At 41.8% G+C, this 19231-nt stretch overlaps 1 protein-coding gene across 1 annotated transcript; it reads right to left on the reverse strand.

The window, feature by feature from the left end:
• Nucleotides 1-465: 465 nt before the first annotated feature.
• Nucleotides 466-16187, reverse strand: ACTR8 (actin related protein 8). The gene is made up of 13 exons (XM_047096115.1): nt 15959-16187; nt 12833-13003; nt 11476-11586; nt 10715-10819; nt 9988-10161; nt 7814-7907; nt 7464-7596; nt 5865-6018; nt 4778-4873; nt 3624-3764; nt 2422-2686; nt 1543-1706; nt 466-740 (listed from the first exon to the last, which is right to left on the reverse strand). The coding sequence occupies exons 1-13, from the start codon at nt 16079-16081 to the stop codon at nt 597-599; spliced, it is 1875 nt and encodes a 624-aa protein (XP_046952071.1). The 5' UTR covers nt 16082-16187; the 3' UTR covers nt 466-596.
• Nucleotides 16188-19231: the final 3044 nt, after the last annotated feature.

Here is a 19231-nt window from a genome sequence, read left to right on the forward strand (position 1 = left end):
GCATGTCAGGTAACAAAAGCCGGCCCACCCAGCTTTAAATCTTTGCCTCTGGAAATCCAAACCTCTATGGTCACTATCTTTTTTGTAATCCAACAGAAAAAAAGAAAAAAACTTTTTTTCTTCTTATTTGGAATTCCAAGAGCACAGAGGAGTCACAACATGTGTGCCTGCTATAACACATGAGAGAAATGGCATGACTGGACAGTTCTCAGGATTCAGGTACATGAGTCATATACCCACCCCTATGGCTGCATGTGATTGTCTGAGGACACCGAGGTCAACTTAAACCAAGGCATACATATGAGAGCCATACAACAGCAACATTTCCTGTCATCAGGGAGCTCCTGCCACCCTGAGAAAGGGGCAGGAGAGTTCGCCACTGAAGACTAAGTTCGCATTTATCCTTAAATGTCCTGACTACAAAAACTGCTTATAATTTCACACCAAAGTCCTGCTGTCAACATAAAAGTTAAAATTCATTTATTTTCCATGAAACTTAAGCATCTGAGTCAATAAATTAAAATACATATATTCTTTAAGAGTCTTTATACCAGGATGCTTATTTTTGGTCTTCAACACTGACTTCCTGCCCACTTTCACCACACAAAAGCAGCTCGCTCTCGTAACATGCGGACACCAAAGCGCTGCCATTCTCTCTGATAGATCCACAGCTCCTGTGTCGTGTCCAAACAAGCCAGCACGGCCCCTCCTTTCCATGCAATCAGCCGGGGATCCATGTCCTAGAGCAGTGACACAGCAAAAGCAGACAAGACGTATACTTAATAATTTCCTTGTATTTGGGAGTAGAAAAAAACCCTGCTGAATCAATACTTAAAACAGCCAGATTTTCAACCTGCATTAAAGACTCATTCATGCAGGACCCATGAACTACAGACATCTCTCTGTTCCAACTGACAGGAAAACTTTTTAGTGTTTATTATTGAAGATGCTACTACTATTATTCCACCAATAGGCCCCATACGCAGAAACAGACATAAGGAAATTACTTATTCTGAAGTTAGAGGGGAGTAAATGTATCCCGTAATCCCTCCCTCAGGATTAAAATTAAATAAGAACATTTCCAGGAACTGTTTGTGAGATATAATGAAATACAGATACAATCTCTTTCTAAATTCCTGGGCTTATGTTTCTTTCCAAGATAGTTCAGGCCAAAAGGATCCTTAATGATGCCCTGGTCTGGGGACCAGCAGCAGATCTTTAACATGAAAGCTAAAACTGAAGTTTTTCTGGCCAAGACCCGCCAGTCTTCTCCTTGCCCACCCAGTCCTTTTCCAAAGGCATGGCTTCTGGAAGCCAGCCGTGCTGGTCTGGAGAGCACAGCGAGGTCTAACACCCAGGAATCCAGGTGCCCACCCAGAGCTCCTTGCACCAAATCTGTGACCTACTGAAAGAAATCTTTCCACTTGCCCACACCCTCAAGAGCTGCCCAGATGCAAGCTCATGCCTTCCAGGATTTTATTACAATTAGAATCAGTGCTGGTTTCATTCACATACAATCCAACTGCACCATGGACAACAGACCTTGGGCCTTGTGATCACGTCCACATTCTCAATAATTCGCCTGAATGAAGGTGGCATTTTGTTGAGAATTCTGTGCTGCAGAAATTCTTGAGCTTTATGAAACATCAAACCACCTCCTACCACCAGGATGGAACTGTACATCTTCTTTTTGGTATCATCAGATGCTGAAAAGACAATGATATTCCTTCCACTCTTTCTTCCATATCCACCACTGGGCCAAGCCACCACCATCTCGTTTGGACAACTGAGGCTCCTCAAAGCTCTCTCTCCAACCCACCCTCAACAATGCAGCCAGAACCTTGCAAAACACCAAAGTGAACATGCTGCTGCACCCCCCACACTGCGACTTGCAGGATTAGGACCAAAGTTTCTATGGGGGCCTACAAAGTCTACTGTGGCGTGACTCACTGCTTCTCCAGCCCTATCCTGGCATCTCACCTCCCAGCCACGCTGGCCTCCACACAGGCCTCTTCCTTTGCCTGGAATGCCACCTGGTGACCTTCTCACCTCCTAGACTGTTCTCAAATGGCTCTTCCCTAAGAAAAGATTCCCTGCCTCCCACCATCTATACCTCCTCCTACCAGTAAAAATCCCTTATTAAGTCCCTCAATCAGAAGCTCTCAGAGTCAGCTCAATTTTCTCTTTTGTTCAACTTTGCAGCACCAGTCAGAGTTGTAATTTCACACTTGTGTGACAATTTAACTTCTTTGGTTTCCTCCACTAGACTATATGCTCAACAAGGCTGGGAACCACTTCCTAACACCGGACAACGCAGGCACAAAGCATGTGCCCAACAGCTTTTCAATGCATATGCTACGCAGCACAACCACACCCTAGCCTGAACCAATTCACCTAACTGCTATCTTACAACGTGCTTACAACAGCAGTCTATGCTGTGAAGAATGGCTTTATCCAGGCCCAGGGCCTTCCCTTCAAACAGCGAGATGGCAGTCTTCCTGGACATCAGTGCTGTGAGAGCCTCCTCAGATTCATTGCCGGCCATCAAACAGTCTCCCTGGGAGGATCCCAAATCCACCTCCTGGGCATGGAGTCTTTCTGGAAGATCAGAGGACTGGCCACGAAGATCCCCTTCAAATCCAATGGGTTTGGATGCAGACTTTCGGTCAGCAGTAGCTTTTGCAGACTTTAAATCAAACAAAAGGACAAATGGATGGTATGAATGTAACAGAATAGTGCTGATGTTCTCCAGCTAGACCCCACCCCTCCCTACTACACTACTTTATACTACTATAAAACAAAGGTCCACCACTGTGGTGCAGAGGGAATACACACTAGCAGGTGACCAAGCACCTGCACCCACTCCCAGATCACCTGGGAGTGAGACGTGGTGTACAAAAGATGAGGGTGTGCTGACAATTCCAAAGCAGCCATTGGCAAGAAGGGAAAGTCTCACAACTATTACTGGTTGGATTTGCAAATTGAAATGACAGTGTACACGGACATTTCCCCCTTGAACTGAGTTTTTAAGTGGAGAATTTCAGTAGAATTCTTGTGCCTGTGCCTCCTACCTAATCCTCATTTTCAGACCTTATCCAACCACCTCATGCTCACCATTGGGACAGGGACAAAGACTAGAAAAGGTTTATAAACCCTCCTCTCTCCATCCTGAGCTGCTGTTTCACTGGGAGAGAAGACCTTTCATTTGTGCCCCTGTATCAGACATCCTATTACTTGGATCATCAGCTCTGGACAAAACAATTCAGCTTTTTGCCTAGGCCACATACCTTTTACATTATAATTTTAAAATAGGTGAGATTTTACTAAAAATACTCACTACTGGATAAACATTCAAAAGTAGATAGCTTTCACACCAAAAATAAATATCTTTATTAAATTAACTTTTAAATTTGTGGACTGGTATTCTGAAAATTGGCTTCATGTCTGCTGAATGAAGAAATCTGTCATCTGACTTGAAATTTAGACTTCATCACATCTCCAGTTCTAAAAACAGCATTGGCTTCAGTATGTAGTAGACTGCAGTGACTGCGCCGACCCACTAATCACGGACAAACTTCCACAGGGACCAAGCTGTCTCCTCTCACACCAGAATTTCTGCAGACCTGTTCTTGCTTGCTCTGCGTGGCCAGCAGATAATGCTCATCATGAGGATCCTCAGGGTCACCCTGGGATCTGTGCTGCAAGGTTGTCATCTTCTGTCCAACAATTCCAAAAGTTGCTGGGTAAAACAAAGCCATTGGAGCCTGTGCAAGTAAGGAAAAGAATGATCAACCAAGGACACGTGGCTTTCTGAAAAAAACTGATCTATTAAATTCTGTCCTTCCCAAAACAAAATTGGCAGATCAGATCCTAGAAGGCAGACTCAATAAACATTCTCTTTTGGGAGTAGCATTATTTCTTTATTGCACAAGAGGCCAGAAAACTTAACAGAAATCATCCAACTGAATGAGTGATGTGACACCACAAAGAGAAATGTCAAAACGTGTAATGCAAGTGGCAAATAAGCTACTTTATAATTTCCCAATAAGAACAGTCCTTCTCTCTCTAAATAGTAACAAATCACATAGCAGCTAATTAAAAAGATGGCCCTCATCATCTATTCTAATCTGTACTCTATCAGTGGCTTAAAAGCTGGTTTAGCAGGGGCACCTGGGTGGCTCAGTCGGTTGAGTGTCTGACTTTGGCCCAGGTCATGATCTCACCGTTGGTGGGTTCAAGCCCCACACCAGGCTTTGCATTCACAGCGTGTAGCCTGCTTTGGATTCTCTGTCTCCCTCTCTCTCTCTCTGCTCCTCTCCCCCCCTCTCTCTCTCTGCCCCTCCCTCCCTCACCCTCTCTCTCTCAAAAATAAACACTAAACAGGGGCGTCTGGGTGGCTCAGTCAGTTGGGCATCAGACTTCGGCTCAGGTCATGATCTCACAGTTTGTGAGTTTGAGCCCCGTGTCAGGCTCTGTGCTGACAGCTCAGAGCCTGGAGCCTGCTTCAAATTCTGTGTCTCCTTCTCTCTCTGCTCCTCCCTTGCTCATGTTCTCTCTCCCTCTCAAAAATAAAGACTAAAAAAAAAAAAATTTTTTTTTAAAAAATAAACACTAAACATAATATTTAAAAAAAAAAAAAAAAAAGCTGGATTAGCAGCTAATCTATACCAGTTGACATTCTAACCTCACGAGGTTTCACACAAGTGCATATTCTCTCAGTGTGAGTGAACCAGGTCAGCTTTCTTTCTACCCACAGAAATATACACCCATATGTTACCTGGAGTTTTTCATCTCCTAATCGAAACTGGTAAAGTAGGGCAGGGGAATCCGGATGTCGAATCTGAAACTCATGATCCTGAAGCCCAGAGATGTCCTGATTCCAGGAAAAGATGCTGTCAGTGAGCCAGTAAAAGTGCATGTAAACTCCTCAAATTATAGTTAAGCCTCTCCACAATCCAAATCTCACTTATAACAAGACTGCCCTGCAACTTTGTACCATTCCACCTGGAACTTAGTAAAATAAGAGTCAAAATGTACCTTGCTTCCCTTTTAACAATTCCAAAATTTCTACCATCTGCATTTTTTTTTCATTATTGAGACATACGAATACAATTACCCAAATCAATAAGCAAATTTTCTCAATAACTGCGAAATGCTACCAGTCTTAGGTTCCTCAAAATTCCATTATTCAGAATTAGATAGTCTGAAAAATGTTAGGGAAAAAAAGTCTGACACAGAATGCATAAAAAGGTAGGAATCCACATACAACAATGTTGGCAATATTAAGTGCTTCAAATGATGCCATTTTATTAAATGTCTGCACCTATATATTTATTACATGTAAAGGTGTATCTTCAACCTTTATCGGAATGATCAAAGATCCTAAAAAGAAAGGAATTTCTTACACACTCTTTCTTAAAAAAGACAGCTGTATTTTCTAGAGCCTGAGACACATCCTGATGGCTCTGACCTTACCAAAACACCCTCACTCCTTAAGAGCTTCCACTTCAAGGCTCTGTCAACTTGGGTTGAAAGGGTGGCATAACATTGTTACATTTTTTTTTAATGTTTATTTTTGAGAGAGAGAGAGAAAGAGAGACAGAGAGAGCACAAGCAGGGGAGTGGCAGAGACAGAGAGGGAGACACAGAATCTGAAACAGGCTCCAGGCTCTGAGGTGGCAGCACAGAGCCCAACGCAGGGCTCGAACTCAGGAACGGTGAGATCATGACCTAGGCTGAAGTCAGATGCTCAACTGACTGAGCCACCCAGGCGCCCCAACATGGTTACATTTTTAACTGCCTTTTAAATGTGTTAAATTTTTCCTGGAAATAAAAATAATCAGCAATTTTGATTTTGCTCCCACCTGATCTAAATGACAAAAAGTTTCTTTAAGGTGCTGTAGAAGAAGACAATCCATTTTATTTGTTAGCTGGCATTCTCGGTAAGGGAACCCAGCTCGCTGCATCAGCCAGTAGAAACACCTTGACACGTCAGAGCCCCCATACGCCAGACAGAGCCTAGAGTTAAAAGAAAAGGCAGGTGGGTAATCTGTCAGTCAAGAAGGTGCAAAGGGCGTTTCAAAAAATCCACCATGCAGAGAAACATGACAAGTCTCAAAAGATGTCTAATGCATGAATAGACTGAAAGGACAGGATGGACGGATGGGATGGAGAAATGGACTCCAGCACACAACCAGGGGCAGGCACCTAGGAGCAGTCATGCTATTTGCAAAAAGTCCAAGAAACAGAATACACATGACTAAATGCAGCTCATTCCTAAGTCACTATGTTTATCATACACTAGCTGTTTGCCTGTCTTGTATTCACCAGCATATCAAGTTCACAGGCAGTGACATCATAGGACAAACTCATGGGAAGAAAGTTTAGAGTGTACTACCCACTAACTGAATGGTTTACAATTCGGAAAGAACACTGCTATGTTATTTTAGCAGTAGGAGACCTAGGTCCAGTATTTTCTCCACACTTTAAGAACCAACGGCATCAGCCAATACAGTGGATGAGCCACAATAACTCACACTGGGTTTTCGAATGCACCATAACTTGGGGTGGGAAGCAATAGAGATTAACCTTCCTCATGGACTGGTTAGGCCCGCTTTCCAATGTTTCTCTACCCTCTAACTCAAACTACCTATGTGAGGGATAAGAACTACAGCATCCTGAAGAAGCCATCCTGGGAGCACAAGATGTTGCAGAGAACCTGTATGTGCACTGCCTGTGTTGGGCTTGTCTAGGGAAGGACAAGCAGCAAACTTGTGCCTGATATCTCTCATATCAGTGATGACATCACAAAGGGAACAGACAAGGAAGCTACTCATCACTCACTGAACAATTACGACAAAAGCAAATACTCAAATGCTAGCTAGTTAGAGAATTCAGACCTGAAAACCTATTTTCCCCTACACGTCTTGTCTAAATAAAACTTTGCTATGAGCATAATTGGTATTTTCACTCCAGACCACAGCAAGACACAGAGCTAACACTACGCCAAGCAGGGATCTTCAGGAGCTGCTGATGTGAACTCACAGCAGAGAATTCCAACAGCAAAGGTAAAATCAGTGCTCTGTAGCCTTGCTAGAATTTGTATTTCCACAACTGTGAATATAATTCCTTATAAAAATTTCATTTCTAAGGGGCCCCTGGGTGGCTCAGTCTGTTAAGCATTCGACTTCCGCTCAGATCGTGATCTCGCGGTTTGTGAGTTCGAGCCCCGCATCAGGCTCTGTGCTGACAGCTCAGAGCCTGGAGCCTGCTTCCCATTCTGTGTCTCCCTCTCTCTCTGCCCCTCCCCCACTTGTGCTCTGTCTCTCTCTGTCTATCAAAAATGAATAAATGTAAAAAAAAAAAATTAAAAAAAAAATTTCATTTCTAACTTGTGACGCTTTATAGCTGAACAGGCTGTGAGGGGAGAAGGAGCAGAAAAAGCCACCTTCCAAGGTCCTTACCGAGTATTCCGATGAGAGACCCCATCCTCCACACAACACACACTTGTCTTCTGATCTCCAACATCTACGATACAAGTGCTGCTTAAACCACTTCCAAAGGTGGCACACACAGACTCCTGATGGACCACAATCCCTGAGACACAAAGGCAGAGGAGCCATCAGCTAGGCAGCAGTAAAGATCGTAAGACAGACATTCAGTTAAAGTCTGGAAACCCCTGAGCAATCATCCAAGCACAGCAGATCCTCTCAGAATAAACATTTCAAGAAAGCAGTGAATTAGATTAACTTTGTCAATAAAAACAGAAAACCAATCTCATTTCAGGTAGATTTCTCTGGAATATAGGACATACCTGAAAAACCCATCTTCATTAAGATCATATTCACTAGTTCTTTCACATGCTGTTTATTGTAGATATCAGGAATCAGCAAGATACATCTATAATACTAAAAAGAAAAACAAAGGGGAAAAAAAAAAGATAAAACAGTTAATGCTAAAGTCTGGTCAAAATAAATGTCACTACATTTGTCTTCAGAGAGGATTCTCTCTAAAGGATGGCAACAATGATTAGGGGCACGAAACAAAACCTCAACCCCCCTGCTATCTTTGGGGTTTAATGAAAACACTAATGTTGAAATTGTGTGAGGATTTTTTTTTCCCTTTAAATTATTAAAAACTTGTCAAATGGTATCACAACCCCAGATTTCAAAATATACTACAAAGCTATAATAATCAAGACCATATGATACCGGCACAAAAATACACATATAGATCAATGAACAGAATAGAACCCAGAAATAAACCCACACATATATGGTCAATTTGACACAGAAGGCAAGGATATACAATGGGAAAATATCTCTTCAACAAATGGTGCTGGAAAAACTGGACAGTTACATGCAAAAGAACGAAACTGGACCACTTTCTTAAACCATTCACAAAAATACATTAGAAATGAATTAAAAATGGAGATGTGAGACCTGAAATGATAAAACTCCTAGAAGAAAACACAGGCAGCAAATTCTTTGACATCAGCCTTAGCAACATTTTTCTGGTTTCCTGAGGCAAGAGAAGCAGAAGTAAAACTAAACTATTGGAGCTATAGTAAAATAAGTTTGCACAATGAAGAAAGCCATCAACAAAATGAAAAGGCAACCTTACCTGATTGGAGAAGGTATTTGCAAATGATATATCTGGTAAGTGATTAACAGCCAAAATATATAAAGAACTTCTACAACCCAATACCAGAAGAACAAATAATCCAATTAGAAAATGGGCCTTGGACCTCAATAGACACATTTTTCCAAAGACATAGAGATGGCCAACAGACACATGAAAGGATGCTCAACATCACTAATCATTAGGCAAATGCAAATCAAAACCACAATGAGGTATCACCTCACAACTGTCAGAATGGCTAGTATCAAACAGACAAGAAATAACGGGTGTTGGCAAGGATGTGAAGAAAAAGGAAACTATTGGTAGGAATGTAAATTGGTACAGCTGCTACGGACAACAGAATGGAGATTCCAAAAAAATTAGAAATAGAAATAACGCACAATCCACAGTAGTAGTAACTCCACTACTATTACCCAAAGAAAATGAAAACAGTAATTTTAAAAAATATATGCATTCCTAATTTCAGTGAAGCATTATTTACTACAGCCAAGATATGGAAGCAACCTAAGTGTCCACTAATAGATAAATGGATAAAGAAGATTGGTATATACATATAATAGAATATTATTCAGCTATATAAAAGAATGAGATCTTGCTATCTGCAATAACATGGATGGACCTAGAGGGTATTATGCTAAGTACAGTAAGTCAAAGAAAGATAAATACCATACGATTTCACTTACATGTGGAATCTAAAATACAAAACAAATGAAAAACCAAAAAAAGCAGAAACAGACCCATAAATACAGAGAACAAATTAGTAGTTGCCAGATGCAAGGAAGGTGGGGGATGGGAAAAATGCGTGAAAGAAAGTGGGAGATAGAGGTTTCCAGTTATTATAGAATGAATAAATCATGGGGATGAAAAATACAGCATAGGGAATACAGTCCTCGGTATTGTAACAGCACAGTATGGGGACAGACAGTAGCTACACTTGGGGTAAGCGCAGCATTATGTATAGTGTTGCCAAATCACTGTGCTGTACCTGAAACTAATGTGTCATTGTATGTCAACTATACTTCGATTAAAAAAGAAAACCAAAACCAAAAACAAATTTTGTGAAATTAAAAATAAGACAAACATATGTCCCAAAAAAGGCCCAGAGAGAAGGCATAAACATGAGCAAGTTTGCTGGTTGCAGAGCAGTAGAGACAGACACCAAAGAAACAGTAAGAAAAAGAGAAGGCACCAGAACTGAAGTCAGCCAAGAAGGAAGATACCCTCCACACCTTAAGGCTGAGAATGCTTCAAGGACACTAGATTACAAACAACTCAGGAATACGTACTTAAACACAAGTAAGACAAGACTCTTAAAGGCAATCCAAGTAACTGGGAATTTTAGCTCACCTTTAAATCTTTGAGTGGAATTTCCAAGTATTTTTGTATTGCGTGAGACCATATTACTTCAATATCTGCCAGAACAGCCGTAAGGGAGCCCCCAGGTCCTGGGTGAATATTTAACTGACCTCTTCTGATAGGCCAGTGAATATTATAACAGTCCAATGGATTAACATACAAGGCCTAGAAAAGACAGGGAGATGAATACATTGTTAAACTTTTCTTGGGCGTTTTCTGAATTCACATTTAAACATCTAAGATCATGGGCATTGAAGAGGGCATCTTTTGGGATGAGCACTGGGTGTTGTATGGAAACCAATTTGACAATGAATTTCATTAAAAAAAAAAAAAATCTAAGACCAGAGTTACGATTAACATTTGCTCACTATTCTAATTAATTTTTTTTAATGTTTTTTTGTTGTTGTTGTTGTTGAGAGAGAGACAAGAATGAGCGGGGGAGGGAAAGAGAGAGAAGGAGACACGGAATCCGAAGCAGGCTCTGGGCTCCAAGCTGTCAGCACAGAGGCCAACGCGGGGTTTGAACTCACGAACCTGAGCTGAAGTCAGATGCTTAACCGACTACCCAGGCGCCCCCATTTGCTCACTATTCTAAATGTTGAGAGTGGAGTACCTAACATCACAGGAGCCTGTGTGAGTATCTGGGCCTGCAAGGAAGATGGAAGATGGTGAATTCTAGGAAACAACTAGAACTGGATGGTGCTGCAAAGTTCCCTACCTCTTCTCCCACCAAAAACTCAGGGTGATGAGACGTGTTTGTCCACTTATTTCCAGAACAGTGATCTAAAATTGCAGGTCGCATCTGCTTGTTGTAGGAGCGTGCCTGAAATAAAAGAACATCAGAAAACTCTCTGAATTTTTGCAAGAAAAAAGGAGAGGGGGAAGGAGAAATGTAGCATGAGTCCTCTTTTCTCCTCTCTCACATACCAGATATAGTAGATTACAAAATGTAATCACAAGCCCTAAATATCTGGCAAAATACTGACTGGTCACAGGAAGATTCTCTTGGCCTTTTCTACAATTGTGATTTTTTACCCATGGTTTTAAAACCTAGACTGTGATTCATAACCAGTCCAAAATCACTACTATACTCTGCTTAAAACTGAATACACATTTGTGTATCATACCAACTCACGTCCACTCCTAACAGTATTTTTTATCATATTAAAATGACAAATGTAGGAAGAACATAGCTTCCCATGTTCTTACAGATCCTGGAATTATACACTTAAGACCATCAGATAAACTATAAATGTTTATGAACTTGCCATAAGAAACACCATCTTTTCAATTATTCAGCATGCCCAAGCATTTGTGACACTGATTTGGATATTCTGTAGGTGGTTATGAATGGTTTTTTCTTCCTCTTTTAAGGAAATCCTATCTTTAATTTGCATAATGAAACTGAGAGAGCACACGATTGGCATTATGACACAATAGCAGTTACAGAATAAATCTGAAGAAAGAGTTAAGGTGAACCTGTTCAGGGGACACGGGAATCCGTCTTGTACCATTTGACATCTTTTTAGACCATATTGCTTGATCCACCATTTTAAGGCCATTTTGTCTTTGTTCATTACTTTCTGGTTTCTGGGGGGAAAAGTGAGAGATGAGCAGTACAAAGGATTCAGTGAAAAGAGAAAGCAATTTGGCAAACTACTAAATTAATCCACCAAGAAGAAATGCTCCCTCATCAACAAGTAGCAGTATTTCCTTAATCTTTGTCATACGTATCAATCTTAAGAACTCAAAGTAATCATTTCACTATTTATAAATTAAAAAGTCAGAAAGGAACCCTCACCCATAAACCCAACTATCTGCAAAAATCTATAACCTCAAGGAAGTATGAATGACAAAATTTTTCACAGCACTGATCAGGATAGCTACTTTGTATTTATAAAGTATTTCAGAGACTTTTCCGTACATGTACATAATTCTCATTATTCTCGATTTTGTAACAATGCTACATTCACTCATGTGTTATTTTGTTTAATCAGCAGGTATTCAAGTTGCTGTGACATTATTTGGAATAGATCTGTAAACATCTCTGTGAAAAAGTTATTGTTTCCTATCAACTTTTACTCCTGACATTTATGCCCTACAAAAGAATTGTAAGATCCAAAAATATAAATGAATTTAGACTCTTATACTCTCAAGTTACATTTAGGCTTAGAAATGGGACTTACACAGTCTTCCAGTCATGCTAAAAAAAAAAAAAAAAAATCCTAAAGTTTACTATTTGAAGTATAGAAACTACAAATTCCTAAAACTACCTTCGATCTAAAACTTAAACGTGGATTATGATGCAAAATATATATTTTAACATCTACCATGAAATACTTTCTCATAATTACTATCTGCAAGATAAGATCAAGTAAATGCTACCTACAAGGATATATGTAGTTTTGCCTTCAGATTACAATTTGACCTAAGATTGTAGTAACTGATTATAACAATTCAATTTACTTATAGATTGAAAATACAAGCTCAATATACACTGTAAGTATCTGGAAGAGAAAAATTTGGCAGTCAGTTAATAGAGACCTTAAGGCATTATTTTAAGTGAGTGACATCACCTTCATCAATACCCAATTCATATTGATGGGTGAAAAAATTTTTAATTTACTTTTGTTGTAATTATTTCTGTACAATCTAACACCGCTAGCTCAGATGAAAAATACTACTTGTAACCCTGAATGATGTTATTATTTTAAAACGCATTAAAGCTATGAAGATGGAGATGTTTATTCAAGTATACTGTGTATACCTGAATGTGTAAGCTCTCCCAAAGAAACCACCTTGGGCTTTCTCTCCAGATCCTCCATTTCTGACTTACATTTAGTCCTTCCCTTAGGAGCCAGTTGTCCTTGTATAGTGGCTGCCCTTGTTGTTTGTGCCTTCGTGCAATTACATGAGGAATGCTAGCAGGAAGTGTGTCTGTAGCTCGCCCAATCCTTAGGGTTGTTGAACCTGGGTGTATGACAACAATGAAGTTGCTCTGGATTTGCTGCAAATACAAAACACAGGAGTGTGACCTTGGTAAATAATATGCAGGTAACAAGTTAAATAACATGTAGGTAACAGGCAAGACTAAGAAGTTAAGTTTCCTATGACTATCAGACTCAAAGGTATCAAAATAATTCACTGAAGGTAGCTCTTTGAGAGGCATCCAATTATTGCTCTCTGCCTGAATGCAAACTCTTTTAGTATTTCTGTGCTCCCAGGATCTGACCACAGTACACAGGTCAGTATTTGTTTAAATGAACAAAACCATAATTATCTAATGCAAGTTAACCTATAATTACTGGGCATTTCTGTGCTAGGTACTGGGGGTACAATGGTGACCAAGACAAAATCCTGACCACCAGAGAACTTTCAGATTACTAGGGGTCACAGGCAAGGAATACACGTGGGAAATACCATGACTAATGAAGTACTACTAGCTAAAGCTGAATCACTTAAAGATGCTTAGATTCTAAGCCTCCACTACACATTTTCTGATTCAGAATTTCCAGGGAGAGCCACCATTCCTGCACGACTCCTTAGCTAGTAAGGAGCTGCCCTTGAGCTACAGATGTGTCTTCTTGTATGTATCCATTTAAAACATTTCCATAGTTTGCCCGTAAGATACAGTCAGGAACCTCTGAGATCAAGACCCTGTCTACTTCTCTAACCTTACTTGAGGACAACTTCCTTTCTGTTTAATCTTCCTAATCTAGATCTCTCTTGATTTCTTGGGGCACCTGGGTGGTTCATCTGGTTAAGCATCGGACTTCGGCTCAGGTCATGATCTCACAGCTCATGAGTTTAAGTCCCTCGTCGGCTTTGTGCTGATAGCATACAGCCTGGAGCCTGCTTCAGATTCTGTGTCTCCCTCTCTCTCTACCCCTCCCTCCACTCATATCATCTCCCTCTGTCAAAAGTAAATAAACATTAAAAAATTTTTTTTTTAATTTTAGCTATCTCTTGATTTAACTCACCACTCTGACTTCCAGATCTTCACACAGGCAGCTCCCTTTGCCTGCCACGTCCTTTCTCCCTGGTAAATCCTACTTTCCCCTTCAGTTTTGAAGTTAAATGTCATCAGATTAGGTTTGCTTGTCCCCTTACAATATAACCTTATGGTACCCTTTTTCTTGACACTTGTCATTCTTGTAATTTTTTACTGTCTGCCCTCCCAACAGACAAAAACCTTCATGTAAAAAGGGATCACTTCTGTCTTGTTCACTATCTATGCCCAGTGCACAGCGCACAGGATCCTAGGAGATATTGAAAGCAGCACTTTCACATGGCTGGCGTGATGTTAAACAGTACTTCCCAAGCTTTTTTGTGCTATGGCAGACATTTGTCCAGCAGACTGGAGTGAAAAGATGAAACTGCTTGCCACTGGAGATACCTGTACCTCATTAATGGCACACAGGCTGCAGCACATTGATCAGAAAGCTCTGGGGTAGTAACGGCAGTTTTCCAAAGCATGGACAAATATTTTTTAACAACTACATATTTAACATTTCAGGAAAAAACTAGACAGTACATCCCATACATCACTTCCTGATTATTATTACTTAAATAAGACCAAGTAAAAGAAGTTATTAAGCAAATAATGGATATGAAAAAACCATAGAGAACACGGAAAAACTAAAGGGTGTTCTACAACTGACTGGATTAAGGAAATGTTGCTATAGTGGTTAAGGGCCCAGGATCTGGATTCACAGATTTGTCTTCAAATTCATACTGCACCACTTCCTTGCTCTGGATGAGGTTCCTACCTCACAGAGCTATTGTGAGGCTTAAGCGAATTAATCCTGCAGCCCAGGGTCCGTCTAACCTTCCAAAGTTCTGCACTGCCTTCAGAAGAGACCAGACTTTTTCTTTATTCCTCTCATGATAGGCCCCGCTACAATCTCCTGTCCCACCTCTCGCTCCCTCTTCTTCCTCACTTCCAGACACCCTGATCACCAACACCTGATCTCCTCTCCTGACCCAGGTCTCTTCCACACTGTTCTCCTTCCGAGATTTCCCCCAACTCCTAATCACTCTTTGGGTCTTAGTCCAAATGTCATTTCCTTTAAAACCTTCTCAGACCATCAGGGCCAGAGGAGACACCTGCTGTGTGTGCCCAACACTTCCCTATGGCCTTCTGTACTAGCCCATCTGACACCATATGCCCTGATACCTGCTGCCCAACTGTGAGCTCTACCCTCCTGCCTCCCAGTCACAGAATGCTAAAGAATCATACATGGTGGGAATGTGCAAGGCCCATACAGACCATCCAGCCTGCCCCCTCAACTAGAAGGGCGGAGAAACAGGCCAGGGCAACAGTAACTATCACCCTGGGGGATTCCCATGAGCCAGCACGGTGCTATACATCCTACAGCTGCCTGAACAGTTGGGTGTTATCCTTAACCCAGCCACCAGTTAGGAAGCTGCCTCACAGATGTCCAACATGAAATTCTGACCACGTAAATGCCTTATTTTTGCTGTGAATTTATCCATTTTCCTATGGGAATGTTGGTATTTTTTCATTCATCAGTAGGAATACACACACACAGGTCCTTTGCCGGCCATGCTACGACAAATAATTTTTTTCTGGTTGGTATGACTTCATCTTGTTCTGATTTTGACACACAAACTCTTCTTGTCCATTCAGACGATCGTCTGCCTTTTCCTTGCTTTAAATGCTGGAATCGGCCTCCACTCCCAAAGATAGCCTTCACACAGGTAAACGCCTGCACCGCCAAGTGTCCCTGCCCGGCGCTAAACTCCACCTGCGCTGACACTCCACAGCTGCTTGGAAGGCAGGCAAGGGCCCGGGGCCCATACCGCGGCCGACCGGAGAGACAACCACCACCCGCGCCAGCCACGAGGGTGGGGGCCGGAAACCTTGCCTCACCGCCTGCCTTTTCACCCCCGCCCAACCGGAAGGCCTTCTTCGAGACCCGCCCCCTGCGCCGCGCCGCACCTCCTGCAGCGACTCCGGCACCAGCGCTGGCACGATGGGTCGTTTCACGCCGCGCTGCTCCTTCTCCTTCTCTCCGCCCTTCTCTTTCCCGTTCTCAGCGTCCCCCTTCTCCGCCTGGGTCATCGCGGCCGCTGACAAACCCCGACCTCCAGCCTCAGGGACGCACCGCGCCCGCCGGAGCCGGCTGGGCCCCCGCGCACGCGCAGCCTCCCAGCCTGGTGCCCGGCAACCAAGATGGCCGACGGACAGCCGCCCCAGAGGCTTCCGGGAAAGCGGAGGGGCGGCGCTGTCCAGAGGAGGACGGGGCGGGAGTGGGGCGTGGATGGGTGGGTGTTGCTGTGATTTGTCCTGGCGGTGGGATGCCCAAAGCCTCCTTGTTTTTCCTTTCGAGCGCTACACCCGGCATCGCGTTTTGCTCTCACAATAGGAAGCCTCTATTCTTGGTTTCCTAGACCCTAACTGCTCCTAGTTTTCCTCATACTGCGCTGGTTAGGTTCAGAACAGCTTCTGATGTTAAGGTTTTGAGTTAGGGCGCCTCTCTCCGCACCCCTTGGATGACTTTATCCGGTTTCATGGCTTTGCATATGAATATAACTCCCAGGTTCATGATTCCAGTCTGGAATCCATGAGTCTGAATCATGAGATCCAGACTGATAACCAACAGCCTGTTTGGTGTCTCCACGTGTATGTCCACAAGGCATAGCAAACTTACATGCGCCCAAACTGGAACTCTTGATACCCGCGCCATCCCCTCCGCCCCCAGCCTACTCCCATTTTCACCATCTCAGTAAACATCACTTTGATTCTGCAGTTGTCCAATCTATCAGTAAATCCTGCAGTCTCTAAAATATATCTTGAATGAATCCACTTCTCCATCCCTACGGTTACCTAGTCCAAACTACTATCCTCTCATCTGGACTGCAACAGCTTCTTAACCCAACTCCCTGCTTCCATCTTGTCCTCCTGCAATGTGTTCTTAATGCACTTGCCCAAATGTCAACTTCTAAATTATGAAGTAATCAATACCATGTATGCAGCATTCCACTTAATACCACCTGTGAGTTATCTTGGACAAAAATTAAACCCACGCTTTACTCTCATGGTTTCCCCTTGTTCATGGAACGGAATCTAAACAAACTCACCATAGCCTAGAAGGCCATTCTTAACCCAGTTTCTGCTACCTCTAAGTTCACCTCATCTCTTTCCTTCTGTTGGCATTTCCGGTTACCCTTGCTTTCTTTCAGCTTCTCACACGTGCCAAGCCCTTCCCTTCATTGGACCATTGCTCTTGTTGTTCCCTTTGCCTTGGGTGCTCTTCCTCAGCTGGCTCATTCTCATCCTGTCTCAACTCAAATGTCACCTCAGAGAAGACTCCCCCAGTTACCTTGTTATCTTATTTCCTTCGAAGCAGAATTAAATCTGTACTTAGCTTGCTTGAGATCTGATGAAGTCAGGACTATAGGATAACCCTAAAGAAGAGTACTGCAGAGCAGTGCTGGGCAGGGGCAGGGCGGCAGGGATTACCAATCACATGCACAGAGAAGCCTGTCACTTCCTGAGACTCTGCCCTGGTCTCCTCCCCACTACAGCCTTAGGTGGAGATTTGACAGAATGACCCTGCCGTTCACCAGCCATACAATCTGGACATCATAAAACTTTGCTGACCCTTTGCATGTTATTTGTATAATGCAATGTCATCTACCTAACCCAGTGCATCAGAATTAACAATACGTAAAAGATAAAATGTCTCACGGGCTTGAGTGGTCAATAAACTTTATTATTCTTCTCCTTAAAATTGTGTTATAATTGTCCCTTTCCTTATGTTTGAAGACCAGTGTCTCATGCCACTACATCCTCATTTCCTGACAAACAGGGTTAAATAAATGCTTCTAAATAAATATAAAAATGCTTTTACCTGAAACTTTGTTTCAAAGACTGCTGGGGGCACCTGGGTGGCTCAGTCGGTTAAGCGGCCGACTTCAGCTCAGGTCATGCATGATCTTGCGGTCTGTGAGTTCTAGCCCCACATCGGGCTCTGTGCTGACAGTTCAGAGCCTGGAGCCTGCTTCAGATTGTGTGTCTCCCTCTCTCTGACCCTCCCCTGTTCATGCTCTGTCCCTCCCTGTCTCAAAAATAAATAAACATTAAAAAAAAAAAATTCAAAGACTGCTGAACACAAAGCAGAATTATCTGTATTACTCGTTTTTCCAACAAATATTGCAGTGCCTATCACACTTAATCACTATTCAAAGCACTGAGGTAAAAAAGACAAAAATCCCTAACCTTATAGAGCTTCCATTCTAGTGAAAGAATATGAGAGTTACTAGCATTCATGGGGGTGAAAGCCAACAGGCAGTATCTTAAGCAATGGTTTAGAATTCAAGTTTGTGAAGACAGCACAGAAGCCTAGGATATTAAACCCACCTAGCCAATCTTCATTTTGTATGTAGCTCAGGTTTGTTGGTTATGGCTTTATAAATACCCTAATTATATTCGGTAGCAAATCCGATATTTTGTATTAAAGATTCACAGGACAAATATGTTTTGAGATAAAATTGTATGCATACTATTGAAATAAATACAATGTGATTTATTTATAAATGAGAACAAATTAACAGTGAATAGTATTTCAGAAGTTAAAAAGGTGACACTAGTTGTACTGAATACACAACCTTTTATTTTTCTTCAAATTTGGAGTTTTTTAATTATACAAAGATGACAAGTCAAGTTTTGTAACCTAAAAATATTTACTTATTAAAACTATATTAATACTTTCATAAACTATACAAAAAAGAATGAGACAAACATGTGCATTTATAGAACTGCATGTCAGTCATGCCAGATCCCTGGGGAGGGAATTCCCAGCACGACCTCATCTGTCTGTGAGGACACAGAGCAATTCTCGTTTAGACATACACATTCATTTGCTTGTCCAGCACGGTCAGTCCTCTACCTCTTGATGGTTTCCTTCTGCTATGAATGTGCATGTCCAGTTGTCTGCTTCTTAGAGCAGACATTTACCTAAAAGAAAGCATTATAATAAGTTAATAGTTATTAATTTGGATCTGCACAAAAAAGTCCAACTATCTTTTTTTTTTTTTTTACCTGTTTTCAAAAGACACTTTGATAATAAAATTCAACAAATTTTTCAAGGGTTGAGATATTTTTCCATACAAGATGTCTGAATAATTACAAAATGTTGGGCAACTTCTGTTTTCCTAAAGAAAACTTCCCTAGGAAGGTATTTTCAAAACGAAATCTCTGCACAGTAAT

The sequence above is a fragment of the Lynx rufus genome, unplaced genomic scaffold (genome assembly GCF_022079265.1).
Source record: "Lynx rufus isolate CCGP_SWC_20201006 ecotype Redwood Valley unplaced genomic scaffold, mLynRuf1.p SCAF_4, whole genome shotgun sequence".
In the NCBI taxonomy this organism is placed as follows: Eukaryota; Metazoa; Chordata; class Mammalia; order Carnivora; family Felidae; genus Lynx; species Lynx rufus.

What these genes read in the sequence shown, in the direction of transcription:
- ACTR8 (XM_047096115.1), bottom strand. Translation starts at nt 16,081, where the DNA reads ATGACCCAGGCGGAGAAGGGGGACGCTGAGAACGGGAAAGAGAAGGGC. An exon ending in TTCCCGTGTCCCCTGAACAG is followed by an intron (nt 10,820 to 11,475) that starts GTTCACCTTAAC and finishes CTTTTATTTCAG; the next exon opens with GCACGCTCCTACAACAAGCA. An exon ending in TAGGAGATGAAAAACTCCAG is followed by an intron (nt 3,765 to 4,777) that starts GTAACATATGGG and finishes TTACTTGCACAG; the next exon opens with GCTCCAATGGCTTTGTTTTA.